The sequence below is a fragment of the Perca fluviatilis genome, chromosome 7, assembly GCF_010015445.1.
Source record: "Perca fluviatilis chromosome 7, GENO_Pfluv_1.0, whole genome shotgun sequence".
NCBI classification, from domain to species: Eukaryota; Metazoa; Chordata; class Actinopteri; order Perciformes; family Percidae; genus Perca; species Perca fluviatilis.
The window spans coordinates 26,804,748-26,829,072 of record NC_053118.1 but is presented as its reverse complement, the minus strand read 5'-3'; the positions used below and the strand labels follow the sequence as shown (position 1 = coordinate 26,829,072).

The window sequence follows — 24,325 nt, the reverse complement described above, 5'->3', positions numbered from 1 at the left end:
TTGGAAAGTCACAATGACAATATTTTAGAACCAGCTTCCATCACGAAAGGATGCAGTTTGAATTCTTAAAATGGCAGGAAGGAATGGTATGTGTGAGCACACATCAGCCATGTCACAGAGAGAAGATATATATGTAAGTGCCCCATGTAGTCATAACATATCAAAGTCAAACATACACCCACATCCACATAGCAGATTTACCGAGCCTGCCGCATGCTGCAGCTTTTATTTGGAGAAGATTTGCTTCCATGGAGATTTTTTTCTTGATCCAGAAAATATAGCACACATCAGCTTCAGCTTTTGTTGAGCATCAGAAGTGAAATGTTGACCTTGCCAGTTTCCTGTCACTGTCTTGTGGCGTGCATTTCCTTGTGGTGATATTTAAAAGTTAAAAGCCTCTGTCATGATGACTTTGCAGCAGCGAACAAAATATGTACTCATATATTTATGTTTATCAGAGGGCAGGTGCATCATTGTTGCCTCAGGTCAGTTTTTGGATGAGGGAGTTTGGGAAGTCAACTGCTATGGTCAATGCCACAAAACATTATTGTGTATGTATGTAGTGCTGTGGAAATTTACTGAATTATTTCTGCATAACACAAGCCGTCCTTAAGGAATGATTCCAATTAAGGTTAGGATGACTAACAAGCTTTAATTGCCAAAAAGTCTGAGATGTTAAATTTCTCTCAGGTTGTGTTGCAGATTCCATGATATTGTTTGTTTTGACCTGCAAGGAAACCTAAAGAAATATCAAGATTTATTAACTTTCTTAAATAAATGCTGTGTGAGTGAGATCTGATGGGTCTGAATGGATTGGACTTGATATAAGTTTACAATATGGCACCTCTCATTTACACATCCTCTCCCTATTTTCCTCCTTTCTCCCTTATTATCCCAGACATCATGAAGGCCGAGGAGAGGCAGAAGCTTGCCAAGGAGCGCAGAGAGGAAAAGGCCAAATATATTGGTAAGTGGAAACAAGGTGTGAGAGGACAAGCCCATTACATAGGAAGAGAGCTCCCCCTAGTGTTGGGGGGAAAGAGGTTGTTGTTTTACATTTGCAGTTGTGTTGCTGCTGGGATGGCTCCAGGCTGCACATGGCATGCACATGTAGCACAGAGAGGATAAAAGGGTAGTTTGGGCTTCTGCACCAAAGTGACTAAAATCAGCAAAAGCCGAGCCACCATTTTACCAAAGACGAGCCAGCTTTCATTTTCTACATGCATGCTGAAATGAGCTGTCAAAATGTTTGCTTATTGTATGTTTGTTTGACACATTAGCCCTTGGGCTCACCTCTGCACTAAAATGTATGTTAATACAATTTGAATGAGATAAAGATATTCATCACACTGACAAAAAAATATTTTTGGTAATTTTGCAACTTTTTGCAGTGTTATGAATATATCTTGACTTGCTGTTATTTAAAATCGGTTTGCAACAGTACTGTGTCATCAAAGCACGGACACCTTTTACATTTTATTCAAACTTGACTTAATGTAGTTTGATCAATTGGGGCAAAATGTCCTCGGTGCCTTTCACTTGGGTGTCATAACAATTGACATGGCAGTACTTATTTTGTGTCAGTTGATATTGCATCTCCTGGCCCGAGTCCTTATTTTCTGTTTAACACACGGCTGTCACTTTGTCACCTGGCTTACACGCTGGTCGTGCACTGCTTTGCATGACTGACAGTTGCCTCTGTCTTCTCTCTCACTCCTTCCCTCCTGCAGAAGAGCTCAGCATGTTACAAGGTAAGCCACTCACCTATGTGTATGTGGTGGTGGTGGTAACCTATTTCAATCATTCTCTCATTTGGATGTCTCAATTTAATGGAGTCCAGTAGCTTTAACTAGAGTTGGGCAATAAACCAAAAACGTACCAATATACAGACATTAGTAATCATAAACTAACCTTGCTAATGTTGATATTAGTTAAAGCTCTTCCCATTTGCCTCCAAGAATCATCCCATAAAAAAACACAAGTTACATGATTTGGCCCCCTCTCTACTTCATTCCATCTCTTATTCTATAACTATATAAGCATCAATGCTAATGCTTTAGTAGTTGTGCTTGAGTTTTTAGAAGAGATATGGCAGACTTGTCGTTATCAGAGAGCCCTTATGGAAGGAAAAATATTAAAAACAAATATTTTATCATTATAAAGGTAAAGACTACATGAAAAGAGTTACAATATTGAGTTTTGGTCGTATTGCCCAGCTCTACAGCGTTTTTCATTCATTTAATCCCCGTGGTTTTCCTTGTTTTAAAATCATGGTTTTATTTTTTCTTTATCATAGAAATTTCAACTAATTGCAACCTTTTCTGTCTCTGGACATCATCAATGTGTCTTTCACAAAAATCATGTAGGCATAGATTGATCAATAACAAATCATGTATCAGTAAATAAAAATGGTATTATTGATTGTGAAGCAATAGGGTTTTAATCTCAGTTCACATAAAGGAAGACGAAGCGTGCCCTGAGTTTGAACTTTGTTCATCCACACGTTCCATCTGCAGACACCGCAGAACTCCTTGGATTTTGTATTTAAAGATGACACGTTTGAACCACATGCCGCAAACCTACTATGATTACCATCTTACTGAAGAAATTGGAGGTTTTAGAGACACTTGCAGCCAGATTTATCTTGGCTGCAAATTTCCATCTAAACAACTTTATATTTCCAAACTCAAAATCACACACTTTAAAATGTTCTGAAATAGAAACATGTGTTAATTACTTGTTTAGATACAGAACGGAATAGTGATATATATTATTTTTTTTACAACTTTTGCTCAGTTATTCTCTTTTCTTTTTTAGCTATGGTAGTCTCACAGGGTGTGTTGTCAGCATGGTACTACTTAGTAATAGACAGAAATGTTTATTCAAAAGATAATCCTACAGTCTCAGTTCTTTATTACCTTTAGAGTTAAGGAAATTAGTAAAAACCTTGGTCTCGCTATCTTGGCCTCAGTTTTATTTAGGATTCTCAAAGCTACATAAATATTTTAGTAACTTAAGCATAAACATCATGTATATGCTCACATGACACAGATTCCTTTGAACTATCATACTCGTACATTCAGTAATGCCGTGTTGTCTAATCCAACTGTTTGTTCGATAGCAGTAAGATGAGTTTGGCACACTTCATAGCGTGTGGATCAGTCTAATTGGGTGATCCCCGGGCCATGCCAGATGGGGGACTGATCTAATACTCTCAGTCAGAACTGGATATAAGATGGGATCCTGCCAAAGCCTGTGTTTACAATATCGGCCTAAAAGAGATCCTGACCAAGAATGACTTGGCTAATCAACCATCCCCAGTAGTATGACTAGTTTAGTAGTAAAAGGGGCACAATAAGAACATCCTAGCCTGTATCTTATTTGTTCCTTGTTACATTTAAATGAAGCCTTGGAGGACTTGCATCATGGAATTGGCTGTGGCAGAAGCTAATCTCCTGCCTTGTCTGTCTTTGGTGGGATGGTATAAATACTTTATGTTCCAGGGTTAGAGCAGCACTCTGCTTATAATTATTTAATGGTCTTACTATAATAGTGCTATAGTGCTAGTCTTGTCAGTGCTAATCACTGTCAGGAAAGAGTTGAATAATGCATTTTAAAGCAATGTCAGCGTAAGATATTCAGAATTGGAGCTCTGTTTAGGACTAAACGCCCTGGTATAGATGCATCACAGATGATGAATGGCGCTCTGAGGGAATTGTGTAAATCATGAGCTGAAATCATTTAGACTAATTATCTAAAGCCCCCCAAACCCCAGCCAACTTCCAGCTCATTGTCCTTCCTGCAACCAGCACCTGTAGTCTGGAAAACCATTACCAAACGCTTTTAGTTTAATAAGTCAAATTCAAATATTCAATGAGTGAATGTTGCAAACTTGAGTTGCTTAGAGTGAAGAGTGGGTGCTGTCTTTTTACATTATGTATATGACTCTAAAGTTTCCCATGTGAGAAGAGAGGAAGTGTTGGAATATATCAACAACAGTCATCTATCTCAGCAAGCCTTTAAATTGCCAGGTTGAAGCCGTTTCCTCCTCCCTTTGTTCTCATCACAGCACAAGAAGTGAATAATGAAGCAGTTTCCACTGCACTTGACTTGCAGTACCATCTCTAAATATTTGTATCACTGGAAGGTTGCTGCGATGAGCTGAGATACGCATTGCAGCAGATATTTTCTTTGCCGCAAGGTACTGGCAAGCAGTGCCTCGGTATAACTCAGCTTTTTGTTCCCTTCTCAGATAAAAGCCGAACTGTGTGCCTCCCAATAAATTTTAACCCCTCTAGCCTCAGGCATCTCTGCAATGAGCCGTCGCCATAATCTGAAATCCACAACCAGTTGCTTTTGTTGCATCAAGTGCTTTAGAGAGCTCAGCCTCGCCTCTTTGCAGGGGCTGATTCTTCATGGAGGTTTTACTTTGTAGTTTAAAGAAATATGGTGAGTTGTGTACACAGAGAGGCAGCTGCAAAAGGCTTCTTTACGCTCTCTTTGAATGGCTCAGGGACAACAAGGCGATTTCCATATCAAAGCGTGTGGTTTATTGAAGCTGACGTGGAGGCTTGATGCGATTAGTGTGGCATAAAAGTGTCACTTCAGAAGTACTGTAGCTGTCTAACTCCGCTTTATGCAGTATTCTGTGGAAAAGTCATGTAATTGAATTTATTTTCCAAACACAAAGTGGGATTGAGGTGAAGGGCAACATATTTTTTTCAAAGACAGATTGAGATGAGAAGTAAACATCACAGACTTTACTTTTTGGATATTTTCTGAAAGCTTGAAACTGGATTGTTCTTGAAAACCTCCAACGTATCAAAATATGCTTTCAACAGATATCACACTACTCTTTTAAGTCCAAACTGATACAGACCTTTCAAAGGGAATGCGTAATGATATACCTACAGCGTTCTGAAAGGACAGGGAAGAGAGAGAGAGCTCCTCTGTCCAGCGCTCTTTTTAAGTAAAGCCTTACTCGGTTGACCACGTTTTCTGCCCCATCTTAGCTGCTAAAAAGACCCAGTGGCTGGAGAAGGAGGAGAAGGCACGACAGCTGAGGGAGCAGCAGCTGGAGGAGCGCCGCAGGAAGCTCGAGCAACAGCGGACCAAAGCGGAAAAACGGCGAGCCGCTCTGGAGGAGAGACAGAAACAGAAACTGGAGAAGAATAAAGTAAGTTTGGGCGAGAACAATAACTATGTTGAAAATAATCCATGAGCCTGGATAGCTCACCTTGTTAAGCATGCCCTACATGTACTAAGGCTCAGTCCGTGACGTAGCGGCCGCGGTATTGATTCCGACCTGCGGCCCTTTGCTGCATGTCATTCCCCGTCTCTCTCTCCCCTTTCACATCTTCAGCTGTCCTGTATAATAAAAGCCTAAAATGCCCAAAAAGAATCTTAAAAAAGACAAAAAAAATCTATTCAATATGTTTTTCTTTCATACTGCACTGATATGCAGGTAGTGACATTTTATGACTTCCCTCACTGGAATGAACAGTGTCAGCTGCAGATGTGGGGATTTAGGACCCCTAAGCCAGGCTAGGTGCTTGAATCCAAGCTTTACAGCTGAAGGACGCACCCAGTTCTGCATATTGCCTTTGATGCATTAGACATTCAAATAACTGATATCTGTTTATCCTTTCCAGGAGCGCTATGAGGCAGCCATTCACAGGTCAACCAAGAAGACGTGGGCAGAAATCCGCCAACAAAGATGGTCCTGGGCTGGTGCACTAAGCCAGAACTCCAGCCAGAAAGAAGGTAAGTACACTGATTCTAATCTGGATGCACATCCTCCTAAAATAATAACAGACGGACTTACTTGAATCACTAAAGAATAACGGACTCATATAACTAATATGAGGCAGTGCTTGGAAGCTATCTGGAATCAGTGCAACGTAAGACTTTGACTGGCTATAGATTCTCTCTGTTGAGGTTTTTTTCATCATTATTGGCTCTTGAGTTTTAGTGCCATTAACCTCTTTTGCCATTAAAGGAAGATTATTTTAGCATCACTCTGCAGCTCACTGTTTTCACTGAAGATCCTTATTTATGATAATATAACCTATATCTTTTTATTTATTTATACAAATCTATCTATATAATTATTTTAATAGACTTGCCTATGAAATCAAAAACAGACCTGACATCACCACTAATTTATCTTTTAAAGATAACTCTTATTTCAATTAATCATTTAGTCTTTAAAATGTTTTTTTTTTAAAGTCACAAAACTTTTCTCTCAATTTCCCAAAGCTCAAGGCGATGTCTTCAAATTACTTATGTTGTTCATCCAACAGACCACAAGCCCGCAATCTTTCATTTACAACCATAGAAAACTGAGAAAAGTAGACTATTCTCACATTATTTTTTTCAAATTCTTTTTTCACAACTGTACAATTTTTAGGTATGTCTAAAGCATAGCATCAAGAAATGATTACATTATCACCTTGTTCAGGTGAATTATATCAAAATGAATTGTTTTCTCTTTTTTTTTTAAACCCAACAGCAAAGAAGATGGCTTAGTTAGGTGTACTGTTTTTTATGCTCTCTTCTGGGGCTGGCAGGTGCACAGTCGGTCAGATCTGGACAGCACTGGAGGTTTTGTTATATTTGAATCTGATGTGCCTTTGCTGCATCTGTCACACTCCTCCACCCAGACACACTATTTCCTCTGATGTGTTGGCCACAACAGCTCTGTCCTAACAGGCTGGTTGCCTCTTAAACATTACTTCAGGGTCATTAGCCCTTAATCACGACCAGACTGTATTGATCACACAAAGTCAAAATGTATTCGGCTGCTTTTCAGTGGGCAGGGTTCTATTGACTAGCAGAACATTGAATATGTTGTCTAATAATGCAGTGACTGCAGAGGCTAGGTAATCCTGTAGAAATTATGTTTTAGCAGTGCAGCTCAATGGATGTTCCTTTCTGTCATCCTACCGACTTGAAGCTCTAAATCTTTAGTATCCCAAGTTATATCTTATGTCATGTAATCGCCTCTGCCATATGCCAGGGGAATTATTGACACTCTCCCATCCTGCCTCCCTCAGCAGCCTGCCGTCTGACAGATGACGGAAGTAAACAAGCCTAAACAGGCTGCAGTGGAATGGCTGAGACTGCAGGATGTTATTTAGTAAAACAATCCCAAAGAGCACACTGTCTCATTGTGTATTTAAATGGAAACTTTAGAACGCTTCAATACTGTACCTCCATTACCGTAGTGCTCTCTGAATCATGCCTGACGTCATTTGGGAAAAGAGCAGAGTGTTCATTTGATTGCAGTGTATTATAGGGATATAGAATTGGGATAGATGCAAGTATTACACATGGACGGTCTCAAGGATTCAATGTTTTGCCCTTTTCTGAAGTGCCAGTTCACATCATCAACCTTTTAGTACATGTTTCCCAGCAGCCTCTTTTCCATCACTTGTTTGGTTGTTATTATAGGGCTGGGTATTGTCAAAACACGTTGGCAGTGTACCGGTACTGATACCATGAATTCGATACAGGTTCCTGAACGTTTTTTGATACCAATTTTTATAAAATCCATTTTAACAAAAAGAAATTACAACATTATGGTACAAATCTTTATTTTGCAGCTCCTTTACACCTATGTGACGCACACTGCAGTCAAGCCTCTCAAAATATAACAACAAAAACACGTGAGCTCTGTCTCTGTGCATAAAGTAGAGTTTTTCCTGCATGCCTCTACGGCGTGTAGACAGCCAATCACCAGCATTATTAGATCTTAGTAGAAGCATGCTGCGTGCTTATTGGCTCACTGACACTGATGAGATTTACTCCTTAGGTATTTCAATTTGGTATTGAATGACGAGGCATTTTTCAATACTCAATATTATGGAGGCAATTCAGTCGGTGTCTTAAAAAGTAATGAAGTTTGGTACCCAGCCCTTGTTGCTAAGGTTATTTAGAGGTGTCTTTTCTTGTTCGTTGCTTGTGTTGGTAGCTTTTAAAATTTGGACATAAAAAGGCTACTCCTTAGTGTTTTGGAATTGTTGTTGCTATGAAGTAGGCATAAACTTCTGTTAACATTTTACATGGAATTTTGAGAAGAATCTTTAATTGTCATTTCACTCAAATTACAAAAAAGAAAAGTGATTTTCTCACCTCAATGGAGTTGAATGGAATGTAGTTTGGTCCGCTCACAACTGTAGCCTTTTGAGACATTCAGCAACAGCAAACATTTTTTTTTTTGCCAGAGATGCCTGCCTACACACCTAAAGGCAATCTGAAGTGAAGATATGGTGTACTGTGCGTGTGTATTTACTGTAAAGCAGTGGATGTTATATATACACGGTCAGCACACTGTAAAGAGGGTTGCTCACATTAAAAGTATGGTACTGTAGTTCCCGTTACAGCGTGTGGGTGTATGTTTGTAGAGGCATCATTGGAGCGCAACACATGACGCCACAGACGTTCGCCCTCTTCCTCTCAACTATGTGTGAACATCTGTATGGCGCTCTCTTGGCTTCTTAGGCAGATGCTCTGTGTCAACGGTCAACCTGCCCAAACACGTGGACTCTGTTATAAACAAGCGACTGTCCAAGTCCTCCGCCACGCTCTGGAACTCCCCCAGCAGAAGTAAGGCAACATCTGGAATGCCCCCACCCCCCTCCCGTGTAACTGTGTCCATCACTCTGCCACCGACAACACCTCCGAACCCGTCCATCATTGTCTATTTTTTTCAGTTCTTCCCCTTTCTGATTTCAGTCCCTGTCTTGTGCTTGGTGGTTGACAGCTGATCCATTTCCATCTTCCAAAACCACTGGGTTCTTTTTTTGTTACTCTCCCGAATTTGGGTTTTGGTTTTGTTCTGCATGCTCATATTTTAATATGGGTTATGTACAGTGTTCATATATAGTTTTGTTGTTATTTTTTATTTTTTTTTTACTATCCTTTGGTTGGTTCATTGGGTGGTAATGGTCATTTCATGTCTTTGCACAGTCAAATGGATCCTTTGTGCTCATTTTCAACATACTGGTTAAGGGATGTCTCTTTTTTTTTCAATGTCTTGATTGCTTTATTGATTGATGATATGGAGGTTGGTGATGTTTATGAATGACAAATATTTCTTTGAATCAACTTTAACCTTACTTCGTTCTTCGGGTGAGTGCAGCTCTTCTTTGTAGGTCTAAATTTAACCAGGTCACGGTGTACTCCTGCAAAGAAGGAGAAACTTCAGGGCTTGAAAAAAGTAAAGTTAGTGAGTGAGTGAGTCAGCATTTTTCAGGAGATAATGTATTCTGAAAACTCCCCGGAGCAGGTACTAATCCTCTGTGCTGCTAGGGAGAAAATAGATAGGCAAGTACTCTGTCCCTCTTGTCGCTCTCTTCTCTACCCAATCACAATTACACACCCTGTCTGTGAACATTCACTGCAACATCTCCCTCGTCCTACACTTTAATGCCAGAGTGTTTCTCCCCCAAATAAAGTCTCCACTCTTCTTCGTCTCTGCTTGTTTGCTCAAGGCTGTGGTTATAAGTAACTGACTCGCTGTCTAGACAAGCATTGGGTGGTACTACTGCAGCCTAAGGTTATAGTAGACAAATTTACTGAGGTCATTTCTCTTATAATCTCTTTGGGTGGCGCTGAGGTGTCTTAAAGTTTATTTATTTTTTGGGTATTTATTTTGTGGCTTGAAGACTTATTGCTACATGAGCTTTAACCTGAATAACTGTTTCTTTTCATTTCCCTTGGGTGACACATTTTAGGCTTTACTTTATCACTGTCTGGGCAATGACTCAGAACTGCAAATATTGATATCAAATGGTCCTAACTTCCTCTAATACTTCAGATATATCATGGTTTGGGGATGCTATACTTGCAGCAAAGTTTTGGTTCAACTGAGGACATAAAATAAAGGAATTATTTTTGTAGTTAATATAAAAAAAAAAATCTGTTTTCCCTGCCTGCAGCCCGTAGCCTTGCACTGAGTCCATGGGAGAGCAGTATAGTCGACCGTCTGATGACGCCAACGCTGTCTTTCCTCGCTAGGAGCCGCAGTGCTGCCAGCGTCCTCACCAATGGCAAAGATAGTAAGTTTCAAAAATAAAAAAAATAAAGGAATAACATTAGTTTAATATCTGTCTCATGGTAAATTAAATGATGCTGCTGTATGAATGTTAGCAAGCTTTAATTGTATGTCACTTCTCTCCACAGACTCTCCTCTCTGCCCCCGTTCTGCCTCAGCCAGTCCCCTCACCTTGTGCGCCCACCAGCCCCACCATCGCTGCTCCGACCGCTGGAGAGTGACGTCCAGCACACCCGATATCTCCCAGCGCCACAACAGACGGAGCTCCACACCCGTAAGTACGCCTGTTAAGAACCTAGAAATCAGAGAGTAACCATTGATGTAAAATAACTGAAGGAAGGATGGGAGTCGCTTGTTACTAAGTTATCAGTACAATTTGTTAATCATGCAAAGAAGAACCTAATTTGAGCCTACATACGATGTACCCTACATTTTACTCACGTATACCACAATGCAATGCGGTCGTGTTTTCCCGAGAAGCAGTAGAACTAATTTGGTCATTCCCTATATAGTTCACTATGTAATAAACACTACTGTATATTGGGAATAGTGAGGCGTCAATGAGGGAATGGTTTCAAACACAGCCACAGTCTTCAGAAAGTTACAACAGGGCTGGACTCCATCAAGATACTTGCAACGAATACGCCATTTTCCAGAATAAGAGCGTAGCTAAACAGCCATGACATTAATACGAGTGGGTTTACCATTCACCTGAACACGAGTGACATTTTTACGGTGAGATTGTTAGATTGTCGGTGAGAAACTATTTCCAAGAGAGCAATGAGAGCACATGTCCCCTGATCAGACTCTCTTCTTCTGTACTTTACGTATAACAACTTATAGCATATCTTGTCTTATTTTGCACATGAAAAGATTGAAATTTGTTAACCTTTTTTTATCCTTTTGACATACAGATGGATAAAAACAAGAAAGAAAAGAGAGACAAGGAACGGGAGAATGAGAAGGAGAAAAGTGCTCTCACTAAAGAGAGGGTTCTTAAGAAGAGACAGTCTCTCCCCAGCATGAAACACAGACCTGATCCAAGGTAAAAACCTATAATTTCAACATTTGTACTTCCAGATTTTACTCATTTTTGTTTTGCTATTATCTTTTTCCTCCTTGTACGTTATATTTCCCACCAACCTGGTTACTGATTTCATCTATCAGACAACAAATGGTCTGTGCACACGCTCAACAAAGCCTATAGTCCGTTATCACTGCTGATTTGATCCATTTATCCATTATGTTTGTCATTGAACATCTTTGAATTTTGGATTGTGGTTTGTACAAAATTTGGATTCTGGGAAATTATAATAGCATTAACGCTTAATTGTGAAAATAATGGGAAGATTATGAAAATAATTGTTAGTTACTGCCTTGAATTGTTAGTTGATGCCTTAAATCATAGAGGTCTAGGTTGAACATTAACAACTGAACACAGTGAATTTATGCGAGGCAAGTGTGAAACCTTGTATAAGCTCCAACTGAAAAGGGCACAATAGAAGGTATATTATTTAAAGCTACCAATTCCACTTTAAAAAAAAAGATAATTACTTACATTTCCAAAGAACCATTTGAATATCCAGACGCTTAATAATCATGATTGTGCTGTTTTTGATATTTACATAGACATGGTCACTAAAACCGTATCTTAAACAAGGTTAACCTCGCATCCCCTTGACCCACCGCTTGTCTGTGGTCAGCCAGAGAGACCATGTTTACGTCTGCATTATAATGACTGCATATTTCATGCACTGTTTGAGCAGACATTCAGTAAAAGATCCCAGGACGTCATTTCCTCTCGCATCCCCAGGCCACTGAAATAAATTACATCCATGACAGACGGGATTGAATAGGAGAAAGAAAGTTCTTTTGACTCGACAAAAAGGCAACAATCTTGGCAGGGCTGTCAGTCCCATCAGTGCCAGAGGCCTAGAGGGGAAAAAAACCTGTCTTCTTCAGCATAATGGATGTTTCCCCTCCAAGTGTTGCATTGCCTGAGTATAGCTGGGATGCTGACCGATAAGGCACTTTAAGGGTGATGATGCAATGTTTGAGTGTTTTGTCTGCTATGAACCTGTTTGCTGTAGTCAGGTTTCTTCAGAACACGTGTCTGGGTTGTAAAAAAGCATTTCAGCTTAGGTCCAAAAGAATAATTGTGTCGAACATGGTGTAAATTCATTAGAAGAGAATCCTTGTTAATCGATTTCCCATCAGTCATATATTTTTCCTCTGTATCTTCCTTTCCCACAGTCCCAGTCCTCTATCAAGACAACGGCCGTCATCCCCAGCCACGCCTAAGGGCAGAACTGCCTCCCCCAGCCCTGCTGCCTCCCCTAATCCTCCATCCACACGTGGAAGCCCGTCGACTCCTAAAGGTCGGCCCAAAAGAGCCAGGACCCCTGCCAGGATAGACCACCGCACCTCCTCCCCCATCCCCCTCGAAAGAGTGAAGGTGCCTCATAGGCCCGCAACTCCCGAACAGAGAAAGAGTGAGTACAAAAAAATGTTTTGATGGTGATTATTTACTGGACTGGATTGAAAAGCTCAACAGGCATCAGTCAAGGCTCGCTCTTCATACTCAGGAACTAAACCTGCGTTTTGACTAAATAATTTCCTGTACAATAGTTCCAGGTGTAAAAAAAAAAAGGTTGGCCCTTCTGAGGGCGTAGTACTTTTCCGATCAGTACTTAGTGAAGTGAAACAGTAAAAATGAAGTTCAATCTGTTCCCATTTGTTTGCACAGTGGCATAATTCATTATCAGCTTTTTTCATAGCAACAGTGACAATAATATTAATTTATATTATAATTTTTTTCTAGAGCATTATACAAATGAATGCTTGACCTTAGGAATAGTAGTTGGACAAAAAAATTCGCAAATCCGAGTTCCAGTAACTGTCTTTTTTCCGGAGCTTTCAACCGCATCTCCCAAGCTTCATCAGTAGATAGAGTTGTCTCAGTTGACATTGCGTGAACTTTGTTGGAATAGTTGCTAGTAAATGGACCTTGAGTATAGATTATTAGTATTATTATAACCGTATACTGTACAATGTGATTAACTGTCCTATTTGTGTTATGATACAGTACATCTGGATTGGGGTAGCTTCCCTCCATGGCTGAGTCATACCGTGTTTTGATTATCTTTTTTGTTAAATAGTGCTTCACTGTCTGGCTTAGTCCCTTCCTGTTACTGGCCAGAAGAATGGATCTAATGGATGAAGTAAACAAGCCTCTGGATAATTTGTATTTCTCTGAAGAAGCAATAGGCAAAGATTACCATCAGGCTTATTAGCCATGAAAACAAAAGGAATGTACTGAGTGAGCCACACACAGCTCCATGGTCTGTGTCTTCTCACACACAGCATTAAGAGGCTGCACTAATCAGCCTTAATTATGTAATTACCAAGTTCCTAGGCGGAAGCTACGGCTGATTACAATTTCCAGTTGCTGGGGACAGAATGTTTCACAGTGCATGTGAAGAGAAAAGGCTGCGGCTAAAAGTGTTATTAATAATGATCAATAGGCACCACGTTAAAAGTCATTACTTGTAGTGAAGCATAAATAATCGCATCAAGATTTTTGTTAAGTTACACAGCTCAAGATCTGTGTGTTATTGTCACTAGGTTCCCCTGTGGTTTCTTCCATCGTAGTAGCCTCAGCTGCTGCCTCACCTCATGCGTCGAGCACGGCAGTTACAACCACTGCAGCCTCCTCGTCTCCTGAGCCGGTCCCTTCGGCTCCTTCTGTTCCTGCGTCATCACCGTCACCCTCTCCATCAGCCAGGCCTATGGCAGGCACCAACGACCAAGGGGAGGCGGTTCGCATCCTGGCAGAGAAACGGCGGCAGGCCCGAGAGCAGAGGGAGAGGGACGAGCAGGAGCGCCGCGAACAGCAGGAGAAGGAGAGGTCAGAGGCGTTTTGATATACAAACGGTCGCCACAGTGTTGACCTTGCATGAACTAATGCTGAAGTATAGTACACAGTTTGTGCTTTTTCAAAAGTGTGATTTATTTTGATTTTAAAACGATTTATTGGTGTAGAATATGCTGCTGTAGCTGCTTTTATCCTGCAAAACAAACCCAAACCTCACTGAGGACATTTAGCTATATCCGATAAAAAACAAAACAAATCCTGGGTAGTCCGAGTGTTGCGTGATATGAATTATTTCAACTAGAATTTTTGGATCTGAATTTGACCAAACAAATTTGATTAACCTGAATCTATTTTTAATTCTTAAAAATTCTGAATTCTGAAATTTCTGGATATGAATTTGTGACCATTGAAAAAATATATTCAAATTCAGCTTTTGAAATTGCAAATAAAAAATATATATATATTTTAATTTCAAAGATGTGAATTCAGAACAAATACAGATTCAAAGTTAATTATTTCAATATTAAGAATTCAGTGGCTGTTCAAATTCAAATACTCTTGTCTCTTATTTGCTTTCATAGACATCAGTAAAACTAAACAGGAAGGCTCCATGCACTAGCACAGCACACATGCATGTCTGAATGAGACTTCACTCAACGCTGGCTGTGATGTGTGGAAGCATTGAGAATTTGATAGCCTGTTGGCTGATTCTAACCACAGCAAGTCACTATTTACAGCTTTGGAATTGATGTGATCTCCTGTTGGCACTCATACTTCCAATTGTTTCCATCTCCTTAAATAGTTTCCTGTTGCTTGTGCTTCAATGTCAAATCAGCAGAGATGGTGTGAACTAAAGAGGAAATGTCCCGTCAATGGAATCGTTTAAAAATTTCATATTTCAAATTGTTTAATGCACTCAAAGTGTTTGGCACGTGAGTTTGTGGAAAATACTTACCCTCAGCCATATGCTCAAACTCTTTAGGATCCTGAGAGAAGAGCGAATAGTGAAGGAGGCAGAGGAGAGGCGCCTTAGGGAGGAGGAGGCCCGCGCCATGGCCGAGGAGCAGCGGAGGAGGGACGAAGATCAGCGCCTGCAGGACGAGAAGGAGGCTCAGGAGAGAGCCAAAGCCGAGCAGGAGGAAAACCTACGCCTGCAAAAACAGGTATAATGACTGAAAACAGCCAGCATGCATAGAAAGCTGGAATGGAAGTTGTTAGTGAGGTTGGGTGTTAGGGGTGGAATGGTACCTGTATTCGTATTGAACCGAAACTGTACAGACGATTCGGTTCGGTACATGAATTTACACGGAGAATACACGGTATAAAAATAAATAAAACTTAATTAATGTAATGCGGAACTACTGTTAGATACGCGTTTCTTTAGGGACACCTAATCTGTATCTGTCCAACTTCTCCTCCATACAGTGCTTAACCAGCCTTGAGATACAAATACAAATAGGGGCCAAAAAAATCACTGAAGCAATCGGAATTTACATGTCCTCTTCAACGCGCCCGTATTCACTCGTAGAAGAACGTGGCTTCAAGTATTTGCTGTATGTACTCGAACCTCGTTACAACATGCCATCCCGTCCACACGAGGCAAACTGTCCCTTCAATATACAACCAAACACGGACGTTGATGGAGCACGACTGATGGTTGGACTTCGCGTGCTACGGAAAGCTATCTCACGGTGACTGCTCATTTTACTGACTGAGTGGGAAATTAAAGCGTCATGTATGAGCAGCTCACAAGCACTCACCTAGCTGAGAAGCTACAGGAGGAAGTGGCAGAGTGGAAACTAGAAAGGTGTGCCTGTCGCACTTAATAGCAAGAATACTTTCTTTTATCTTTTTGTGGGAGAAGGTCTCGCCTAAGTAGAATTTTTTTTGTTTTGTTTTTCTATGTAATTTGCACTTTCATAAATAAGAGATGCTGTGTTTTCAGTTTTATAGCTGATTATCTTATTTTCTTTACAAGTTACAGATGGAGTCTGGAGATGATGTGGGGTACTCATTGTTTACTGTTTACATCTTACTTTACATACTTCAGGCTGAAGGGGAGAGACTGTATGGCACTAGGTGGTAGAGCCTAAGACATGCACAGTAAAAAAAATTGTACCGAACCGTGATGTCTGAACCGAGGTATGAACCCGAACCATGACGTCTGTGTACCGTTCCACCCCTATTTGGTGTCGTTTCAATTCAATTTTATTTATAGTATCAAATCATAACAAGAGTTACCTCAAGACACTTTACAGATAAAGTAGGCCTAGACCACACTCTATAATATACAAAGACCCAACAATTCCAGTAATTCCCCCAAGAGCAATGCGGTACAGTGTACAGGTCTGGTTAGTCAGATAACCAGATAGAGCCCCTAGTAGTGACAAGGACCATTAAGCACGACTGTGACAGTGATTATTACCTTTCGAGTAAAGGTCAAGACATGCACTCCTCACATCATTCCCAGGCACTTTGCCCATCACCATAAACGTATACCCTCTCCTATCTTTGGCAAACAAAGTTTGTGACGTTTTTTTCCAATGTTGTTGTGTCAGCTCAGCTGCTCTCCTCACTTGACCTTTTTTGATAACAGGCTCGTCCAAAAGCACAATCCAGTATTTTCTCAGAGGGATGTTGTTGTCTTTTTAAAAGGCAAATATTATCCAAACTGGGGAGCCGGTAGCTACAATGAATGCACCCTTTTTACTTTTCAGTTTGTCAAATAACCATTAAGAGCCATATTGATTCTTTTTGTGTTTGTGGATGTTGCCGGGGAGAAGCAGAAGGGAAGGATGCTTGATTAGTAGAAACAGATTTCCAATGGCGCAGGAAATGTGGCTATTCATTACAGTATTTGTTTATCCCTTAGACCTGTAACATGATCCGCACTGGCACTGTCTTATCTCTCAATGTGGTATCCAGCACTTACACTTTGCCACCCCCTTGTGGTCTTTCACAGAAGTAGCATTGTGGTTAAACGTGATTCAATATACTGTAATTATGCAACGGGTTAAGTATTGTATTTCGCTTTGAATGGTCCTCACGAGGCTGTGAATGTTGAAAATAGATCTTTTTGGCTCAAAGGTAGAGGAAAATATCCCTTTTGTGGTTGTAAACAATAATTCCAGGGAGCAACCACGCCCTTGTTACGTAAAAGGCATGCCATTTTGGCAGAGTTTTTTCCCCCCACTTCTACAGGAATTAAAACTGTGGTTGGAATTTTCGCCTGTGTGTGTTTCAGAAAGAAGAGGCTGAGGCTAAAGCCCGGGAGGAGGCGGAGAAGCAGCGTTTGGAGAGGGAGAAACACTTCCAGAAGGAGGAGCAGGAGAGGCTGGAGAGGAAAAGGGTAGGGCAATACATCTGTCCTCCCATCATTTGTTCTTTTCAGCACATTTCCTAAATAATAAACAAAGACATTTTCCAAAAATCCTTACCTACATTTTTTGTGGACAAAATTATATTAAGAGATTCAGTTTAAAAGTCCCAACTCTGCTCTCAACTGCATACATCTCAGAGTAACGCAACATTAATTCTGTAGTCAATTTACAACAAGCTCTCCTCCCTCAGTGGAGGTATTATATTCCGGGGTACGTTCACTCCATTGACTGTCTTTTGACATTACAAAAGCAGGCTTGAAAGTTGAGTCCCTGAAACTAAGACGAATGATGTTTTTGGCTTATCCTGGATTGGTTGTCTGCATGCCATGATTTAACAGGGCTTAGACTGTGTGTCGAGCATGAAGCTATATATAAACACTATTAATGGAGACCTTGCTGTGCCAGTCGTGTGTGTGTGTGCGTAGATATGTGCAGATCTTTGCACATGTGTGCTGATATGTGTGTGTGTGTGTGTGTGTGTGTGTGTGTGTGTGTGACCATATAGTCAAAAATGCCACCCACATATCCAGTAAGCTCACGCCTCTGTATGCGGGCTAAGCCTTTCTCTCCCTCTCCATGTGAGAAAGGCTCTTATCTAGGCATGCCAGGCCTGGCTCAGCCAGCCCAAGCCTGGCTCTGTCCTGCAATAAGCCCGCAAGAACAGCATGTCCTCTGCCCCAAAGACTCACTGCTTAGTCACACTGTAAAACACACTGTTACTGACTGACTTCTACCAAAACTGACTGCTCTTGTTATCGCCTCAACAAAGAGGAGTTTGATCAGCGAGCAAAGGTGGTTTAAAGTATCCTGAGGGGCAACACAGCAACATATTGGAGAAATAACAATCTGTAGTTTTGCAGCCAAACTAAAAGCCAAACCATGAGTGTGTGAGCTGTCCAATAAAGAATCTTGGATCCTAAAAATGCTTCACTTTTAAGAGTGACAGCTGCAGTCATGGTCTTGCTGTCCCAGGCTGGCTGTGCCCTCAGATCAAAGTTGCATCTTGCATCAACCTTCTGTGCATATAAATTAGCCACACAGTGGTTTGTATTTTAGCACAGTATAGACTTATCCTCTATCCTGCTGTTTACTGTCCGACCTTCCTACGCTGTTGTTCCAGCTGAATACACAAGTGCTGCCTCATCACTATTGACACAGCCCTCCACCTGGAGACATAGGAGCCTCATTTTGACTCGGTGCATTCCCTTCAAGCATAATGGCCTAGATACAAGAGACAGGAAAATCCTTATTAACGTTTAAGAGAAGGAATGAACAGCGGAAACAGGTGAAACCTCTTTCTTTAGCAAAAACAGTCTGACAACAAGGTGTGTGGGCTCAGTCTAGCCGACTAAACCTAACCAAATGTTTAACGATCTCAAATCTTGATTTATTATAAGCACATCTGCCCTGATCCCTTGGTGTCCTCCAGCACGAAATGCATAGACAATCTACAAATAAACCACAAAAAAGGGTTATGATATCTGTTATTTTGTTCTGTGGCATTTTCCCTTGGTCATATTCCTTCCTTTTATTTTCTCAGCGTCTGGACGAGATCATGAAGAGGACGCGCAAGACAGATGGAGGTGACAAGGTACATTTGCTGTTCAGTTTTAACCAAAACAACAAGCCAAGACTAGCCTTTCCAATATAAATGACATGAAATGATTTCCCATCTTTACAGAAAGAGACAAAGTCTTCCCCTCTCACAAACGTCAATGACAAAGAGGCAGAGAGCAGCAAAGGTAAGCAGAACATCAGTCTGCACCTGTCTGCCTTTTACAAAAAACCTCCTCAAGCACGGAGGAAAATCATTACCACATTACCAATCGTTATTACAAGCCTTTAATCTGCAGGGTTTGTTTAGGGTAATTGTCTTAACTGATCTCCCATTAATGTGTTATCTGTGAATGGATTTAAAACAAAGTGGACGCTTTGTGGCCAGAATCCACTTAGCAGTGGATTTCCTTCTATTCAATGCTTCAATTAGCAAATCCACATCAACTACAATAGTAAGATTGAAACAGTGTCTGACTCATGCTATTGTAGATGAACTCAGTTTACTTATCCTCCCTTTAGGCTGATATTTGATGACACATAATTACACCATCTCTCCTCTGCGTCTTTTACCTCTTCCATATGTTAGAATAAACAAAGGCACAGGTATTTGTTGCACTTTGTAATACTTTTACTGCATGTAAATCAGCCCCACATCGGAGCTCTTTGTATAAACGGGTTATTAGATTATATCTCTGAATCATATCCTGCACAGCTGCAGTTTGAGTTATTCCTCTCTGTACAATAGGACCCATGTGTGTTTGCTTGTTGTCCAAGCCGTGGGACTGAGGGAGTTAGAAGGGAAGAGTGGGCTCATGTCAACAGCCTGCAGCAGTTATCAGACATTTACTTCTGACACAAGTAATAATATAAAGACACATGATGTTACATAGGCCTTACCATATCCACTCTTCCTACAACTTCTAATTATGGAGAGAAGAAAAATCTTAACACATTAAGAGGCATATAACTTGCACACCCTCCTTGTCTGAGCTTCCACGTCCCATACAGCACAGATGAGTAAGATGAAGGGAAATCAATGTGGTTTGGGAGATATGCTGTTTATGGCAAAGTTCCGCAATGCAGGAAGACATTAGCCAGCCACTGATGTGGTTGGAGGCCTGGCAGGCGTGCCGCCATTCTAGTCAGGGGTGTGGAAATCTGTCTCAACCACAGCCATGTTCTCAGTTGGGGGATCTGGCCTACAAAGGAAGGATGCACCAGGAACATTAAGCATCCTTTCCTGCCTTTTTAACGCCTGACACAGTGTATGGACGATCATTAATAGTGTTTGTCACCCAGTCATGCAGGGTAGGGTTGGATGCTGAATGTGTGTGATCATGTTGGTGTGCGTGGTTTACGCTGCATAAATGGCTGTTTTACTTTGTTTCCTCTAGCATCTGCTGAATATCAGCCAAAGCCAGAGGTCAACCTGCCCAACAACAAGACAGAAAATGGACAGACCAACGTCAAAGAAAGGTACAACTATTGCTCCTTTTTCTTTTTTTTTGTGGATTTGAAAAAAGGTTCTTTGTGCTCATGCTGATGCAAGACCACCGTGCACAGTATAAAACTTGTGTGCCAGAAAAAACAACAATCAAGCCTACAGGATGTTTTCACTGTAGTAAACTTCAACAGAAAACACAAGGAGCCACACAGTTCAGGCCCGAAGATATTAACAATTACTGGGAGAGATTTGGTTTCTTGAAATGTTTACTCTTTGTATTTGACTGTGCTTCTTGGGGAAGATTTTAAATGACTCCTGTAATTGGACGGCGGTAGAATGACTCATTTGTTGTATGACTCACTCTGACCCATCATAACTAAAACCATATTCTGCTTCGTGTCTCCCCTCTACAGCAGCCCCTCAGCCCAATTGGTCAATGGGGTCCAGCCTACAAGACATGAAAACGGTCTATCCACTAAAGGAGACACTGCCCACTTTGGAGATATCATCCATCTCGCGAATCACGGCAACACCACCAACGGAGCACGGGACAAGTCTGAGACCAGCATGGCCACCGAGCCGATCCTTGCGTTTGACAGTGACGAGTCATTCATGAAAAAGGCAGGCCCCATGAAGCCTCAGCATGTTGCAGGTAAAGAGTTACAAACTGCTTTACAACACACAAGAGAGGTCACAATACAAACCAAAGACGTTAGACCTTAAAGGAACAATTAATCAATTAAAATTAACAATGACAATATAAAGGGAGTAGAAGAAAGGAAGGATGAACTATAAAAAGCAATCACACTATAGCTTGGCTACTCTGAGGTGTTAGGTTCCACAACTCGTGCTCACTACTTGTATCAATGTCTGACAGGAGTCAACGCTCATGTCTGTACAGTAACGTGAAGCTATGGTTAGCAGGTTATTAGCCTAGCTTAGCATAAAGACTGGAAGCAGGGGAAAACGGCTAGACAACCACTTACAAAGCTCACTTATTGATACTTTAATTTTTTGTGGTTTAATACATACCACAACAGAAGTGTGAAAATGACAAGTTCTGGATGCTAAGCTAAGTGCGTGCTGGCTGTAGCTTAATATTTAAGAATGGTATCGATCTTCTGACCTTACTTTCAGCAAAAAGGCTAATTTTCCAAAATGACAAAGTACTTGGGGAAAAAAACTGCTATTATCTCAAATTTGAGTCTAAAACTCTGAAGTGCAGAGAGGCAACAATAGATGTAATATGCCTTTGTCTCTTGTTATTATTTGTTAAAATCCTAGCAGCAGTGTTTTACATGAACTAGAGGAACATAAAGGGAATAAAGGCATTACTTTTTCAAGGTTGGTATAGCTTAGGAAGGGCCTAATTTTTGCTATAGTCCAAGGTTTAAGAAAACATGAATAGGCTTTATTGATCCACAGAGGGGGGAATCCACAAAACCGATTCAAATCAAAGATTCCCACAAAGATCCAATTATAGACAGAATCCTAAATATGAATAGCCCATACAGCCACATTTCGACTTGATGGATTAGGTTAAGCCAAGAGCGCCAATGTACTCGTTCGATTTGTTTTCTCGTCTTTCCCTAATAAAAAAGAAGCAGCAGGCAGAGCCACGGTTCAATTGCAACAAGCTTGTGTGCCTATTTGCTGAGCCGATTTTACACTTGGCCAGGTTCACATAACCCAAAAAAGACTGCGGTGCTAGGCACCATAGTTAGTGTTGTCCTTGGCACGAAGCGACCACGAACCTGAACTTGTACTTCATCTAATGTGCAGGTCATCTCCCCAGTGAGAGTGAGTACCCCCAGAGGAGAGGATGGTGTGGCACGAAGACTCCATTTACACTCACAAAGGGGTGGAGATGAGATATGGAAGAAATAGCGTAGGGAAGGGTGAAGAGAAACGGGGTATCTTTATACTGATGACAGCTTTTACTCAGCAGCCCCACTAACTTGGGCCTGCACCCAGTGAGGAATTCCTAGAAGCTGAGGCGATGAGGAGACCCTATCCACAAGTGCCTCACTGCTAGGGGTTAGAAACAGGACACCGAAGCAATTTAGCAGCATATCACGCCTCAACTCAACCCCCCTCCCAGCGGCAACGTCAGCAGCACCCTACTCTTCCCTCCCTGCTAGATCCTAACCTTCACCTGTTAGCCTGAAGACAAGCCAGCGGTCATAAATGCTACGTAAAGCAAACGGAGGATGATTCCCATTGCAAGCTCTCTGACTTCTTTCCTGAAATCACATGAATACTTCCTCCATCTTACTATGTATCATGCCTTTAACTCAGACATTCTCTCTTCTCATTTTCACGCTTGTAAATCTGGATACTTGAGACGCCTTTGACCTGGCAGGACATTTATGATGAGGGTTTATTGATATGCGAAACTGATTGAATGTCATTTCATAGGTCGTTAATTTATTTTGAGGCATGCTTCCGGGGTTAATTTGAATGTTGGTACTTGTTGAATAGTATGGCCCTTCTTGGCCTCACATGTGGTGTTGTCAGTCAAATAATTCAATGTTACAGAATGGCTGCAATCGGCTATAAAGTGACTTTCACTTGAAGCCTTTCCATTACCCCCATATAAACAAGACCGTAAATGTTATTGGGTTCATGCCTCCTGCAACATGTTAAACATCCTTTTGCATTTAATATTGTCACCAGGTCAGAGGTTTACACGCCGTGTCATTACTCATATCCAAGAGAGTCACTGTTTTGTCCGTTAGCATGAGTTGATGTATCCTCGACGGCTGCTGACCCTTTGCTCTCTGCCCTTCCCTCACAGAGGTCCTGTGACGTGTTTCCAGTGTTGAAGTCCTCGTCGCCTTAGGCCACTGACCTTTCCTCCGCCCTGCCAACGCTCGCGTGGGGAGCCCTGTGCCCTGTGCCAACCTTTTTTTCTAAGCCCCTAAAGGCAAACTACCTAAACGCATACTTCTTTCTGAAGAGGAAGCGGGCCACAGAAGATGACGACCAAGCATCAGGACGCAAAAGACAAAACGGGATGAAAGGTGTTGCTGCGTGCAACACAGGTGCCATCAGTGTTAACATTTGTTAAAGATCTTTGCGGCACCGATTCCACGCACAGTACAGCTGAGTAATTATTACAATAAGCTGAAGTGTTTGTTGTTTTGTTCTTTAGTTATTTAACTGAAAGAGAACTATAAGACCGGGTACATTATTGTGAATAATGTAAATTAACTTTGTGCGATGGACAAAGGAGGGATGGGTCTATGGATTAACGTTGTATAAAAGGAAGTCGTTTTATGCTACTCTGCTCCGAGTAGACCCTCTTAAGTGAAACCCAGGTATTATACATCCTGGTCTGTATAAAGCTACCTGTAACAGTTTTTTGTAAAGTTAAATTGAGAAATCTGGGAAGAGATTTGAAATGCAAGTTCACACGCAACAGCGTGTTACTGTGTGTAATACTGTGCGTAATACTGTCTGTTCAAAACTTCAGCTATGATTGATTGTATGCAGAACTGGATGTAAAAATGAGTGTGCAACCTCTACGATCTAAAAAAACAGAAATCATTTATGGTCAAATCCCTACTTACTGGGATTTACTCCACTGTTAAACAGTTAAAGCTGTTGTTTTTCTCATGTGCAAGCATGACAAAGTTTTCCCTCATTTGCATTGAGATTCCATGGACTCGTATGTATCTAAAATGCTGGTGTGTGTATCTTGCTATAATTATTTTGATGTGCGTAACAAGGTCAGTGGGAGCATCTTAAGTCTTATTAAAGACCAGCTGTCCAGTCTGCAGTCTTTTCATCTATTTGTCGTGAATAATGGTGCACAGATGTCTTGAGGGATTTTATTGTGGGTAGATAATGATACAGATGTTCTGACTTCAGTGTTGAATCTTAATGTTAAACAGGTTCATTCATTCATTTAAAACATGGGATTTTGATCATCATGTGTCATAAATCTCACAGTGTTGAAGTGTTTTGTACAATAGTGCGACTTGTTTACTCCTGAGGCACGTTCGAGTGGA

The 24,325-nt window shown here is 41.1% G+C and overlaps 1 protein-coding gene across 10 annotated transcripts in view; it reads left to right on the top strand.

The window, feature by feature from the left end:
- Positions 1–24,089, top strand: part of map7d1a (MAP7 domain containing 1a) — a 48,976-nt gene extending 24,887 nt beyond the window's left edge. For 4 of the 10 annotated variants that reach the window (XM_039807084.1, XM_039807082.1, XM_039807076.1 and 1 more), the window contains 17 exons: positions 899–967; positions 1,731–1,751; positions 5,013–5,176; positions 5,652–5,763; positions 8,503–8,607; positions 9,942–10,061; positions 10,186–10,331; positions 10,972–11,102; positions 12,311–12,549; positions 13,682–13,964; positions 14,914–15,094; positions 17,176–17,280; positions 18,852–18,902; positions 18,993–19,053; positions 20,263–20,344; positions 20,726–20,964; positions 23,110–24,089. In XM_039807084.1, the coding sequence (XP_039663018.1) occupies positions 899–967; positions 1,731–1,751; positions 5,013–5,176; positions 5,652–5,763; positions 8,503–8,607; positions 9,942–10,061; positions 10,186–10,331; positions 10,972–11,102; positions 12,311–12,549; positions 13,682–13,964; positions 14,914–15,094; positions 17,176–17,280; positions 18,852–18,902; positions 18,993–19,053; positions 20,263–20,344; positions 20,726–20,964; positions 23,110–23,120 (2,120 nt within the window). In that variant the 3' untranslated portion in view covers positions 23,121–24,089. The remainder of the gene's footprint in view (positions 1–898; positions 968–1,730; positions 1,752–5,012; positions 5,177–5,651; positions 5,764–8,502; positions 8,608–9,941; positions 10,062–10,185; positions 10,332–10,971; positions 11,103–12,310; positions 12,550–13,681; positions 13,965–14,913; positions 15,095–17,175; positions 17,281–18,851; positions 18,903–18,992; positions 19,054–20,262; positions 20,345–20,725; positions 20,965–23,109) is intronic. The other 6 variants (XM_039807083.1, XM_039807078.1, XM_039807079.1 and 3 more) reach the window with 5 other exon arrangements.
- Positions 24,090–24,325: the final 236 nt, after the last annotated feature.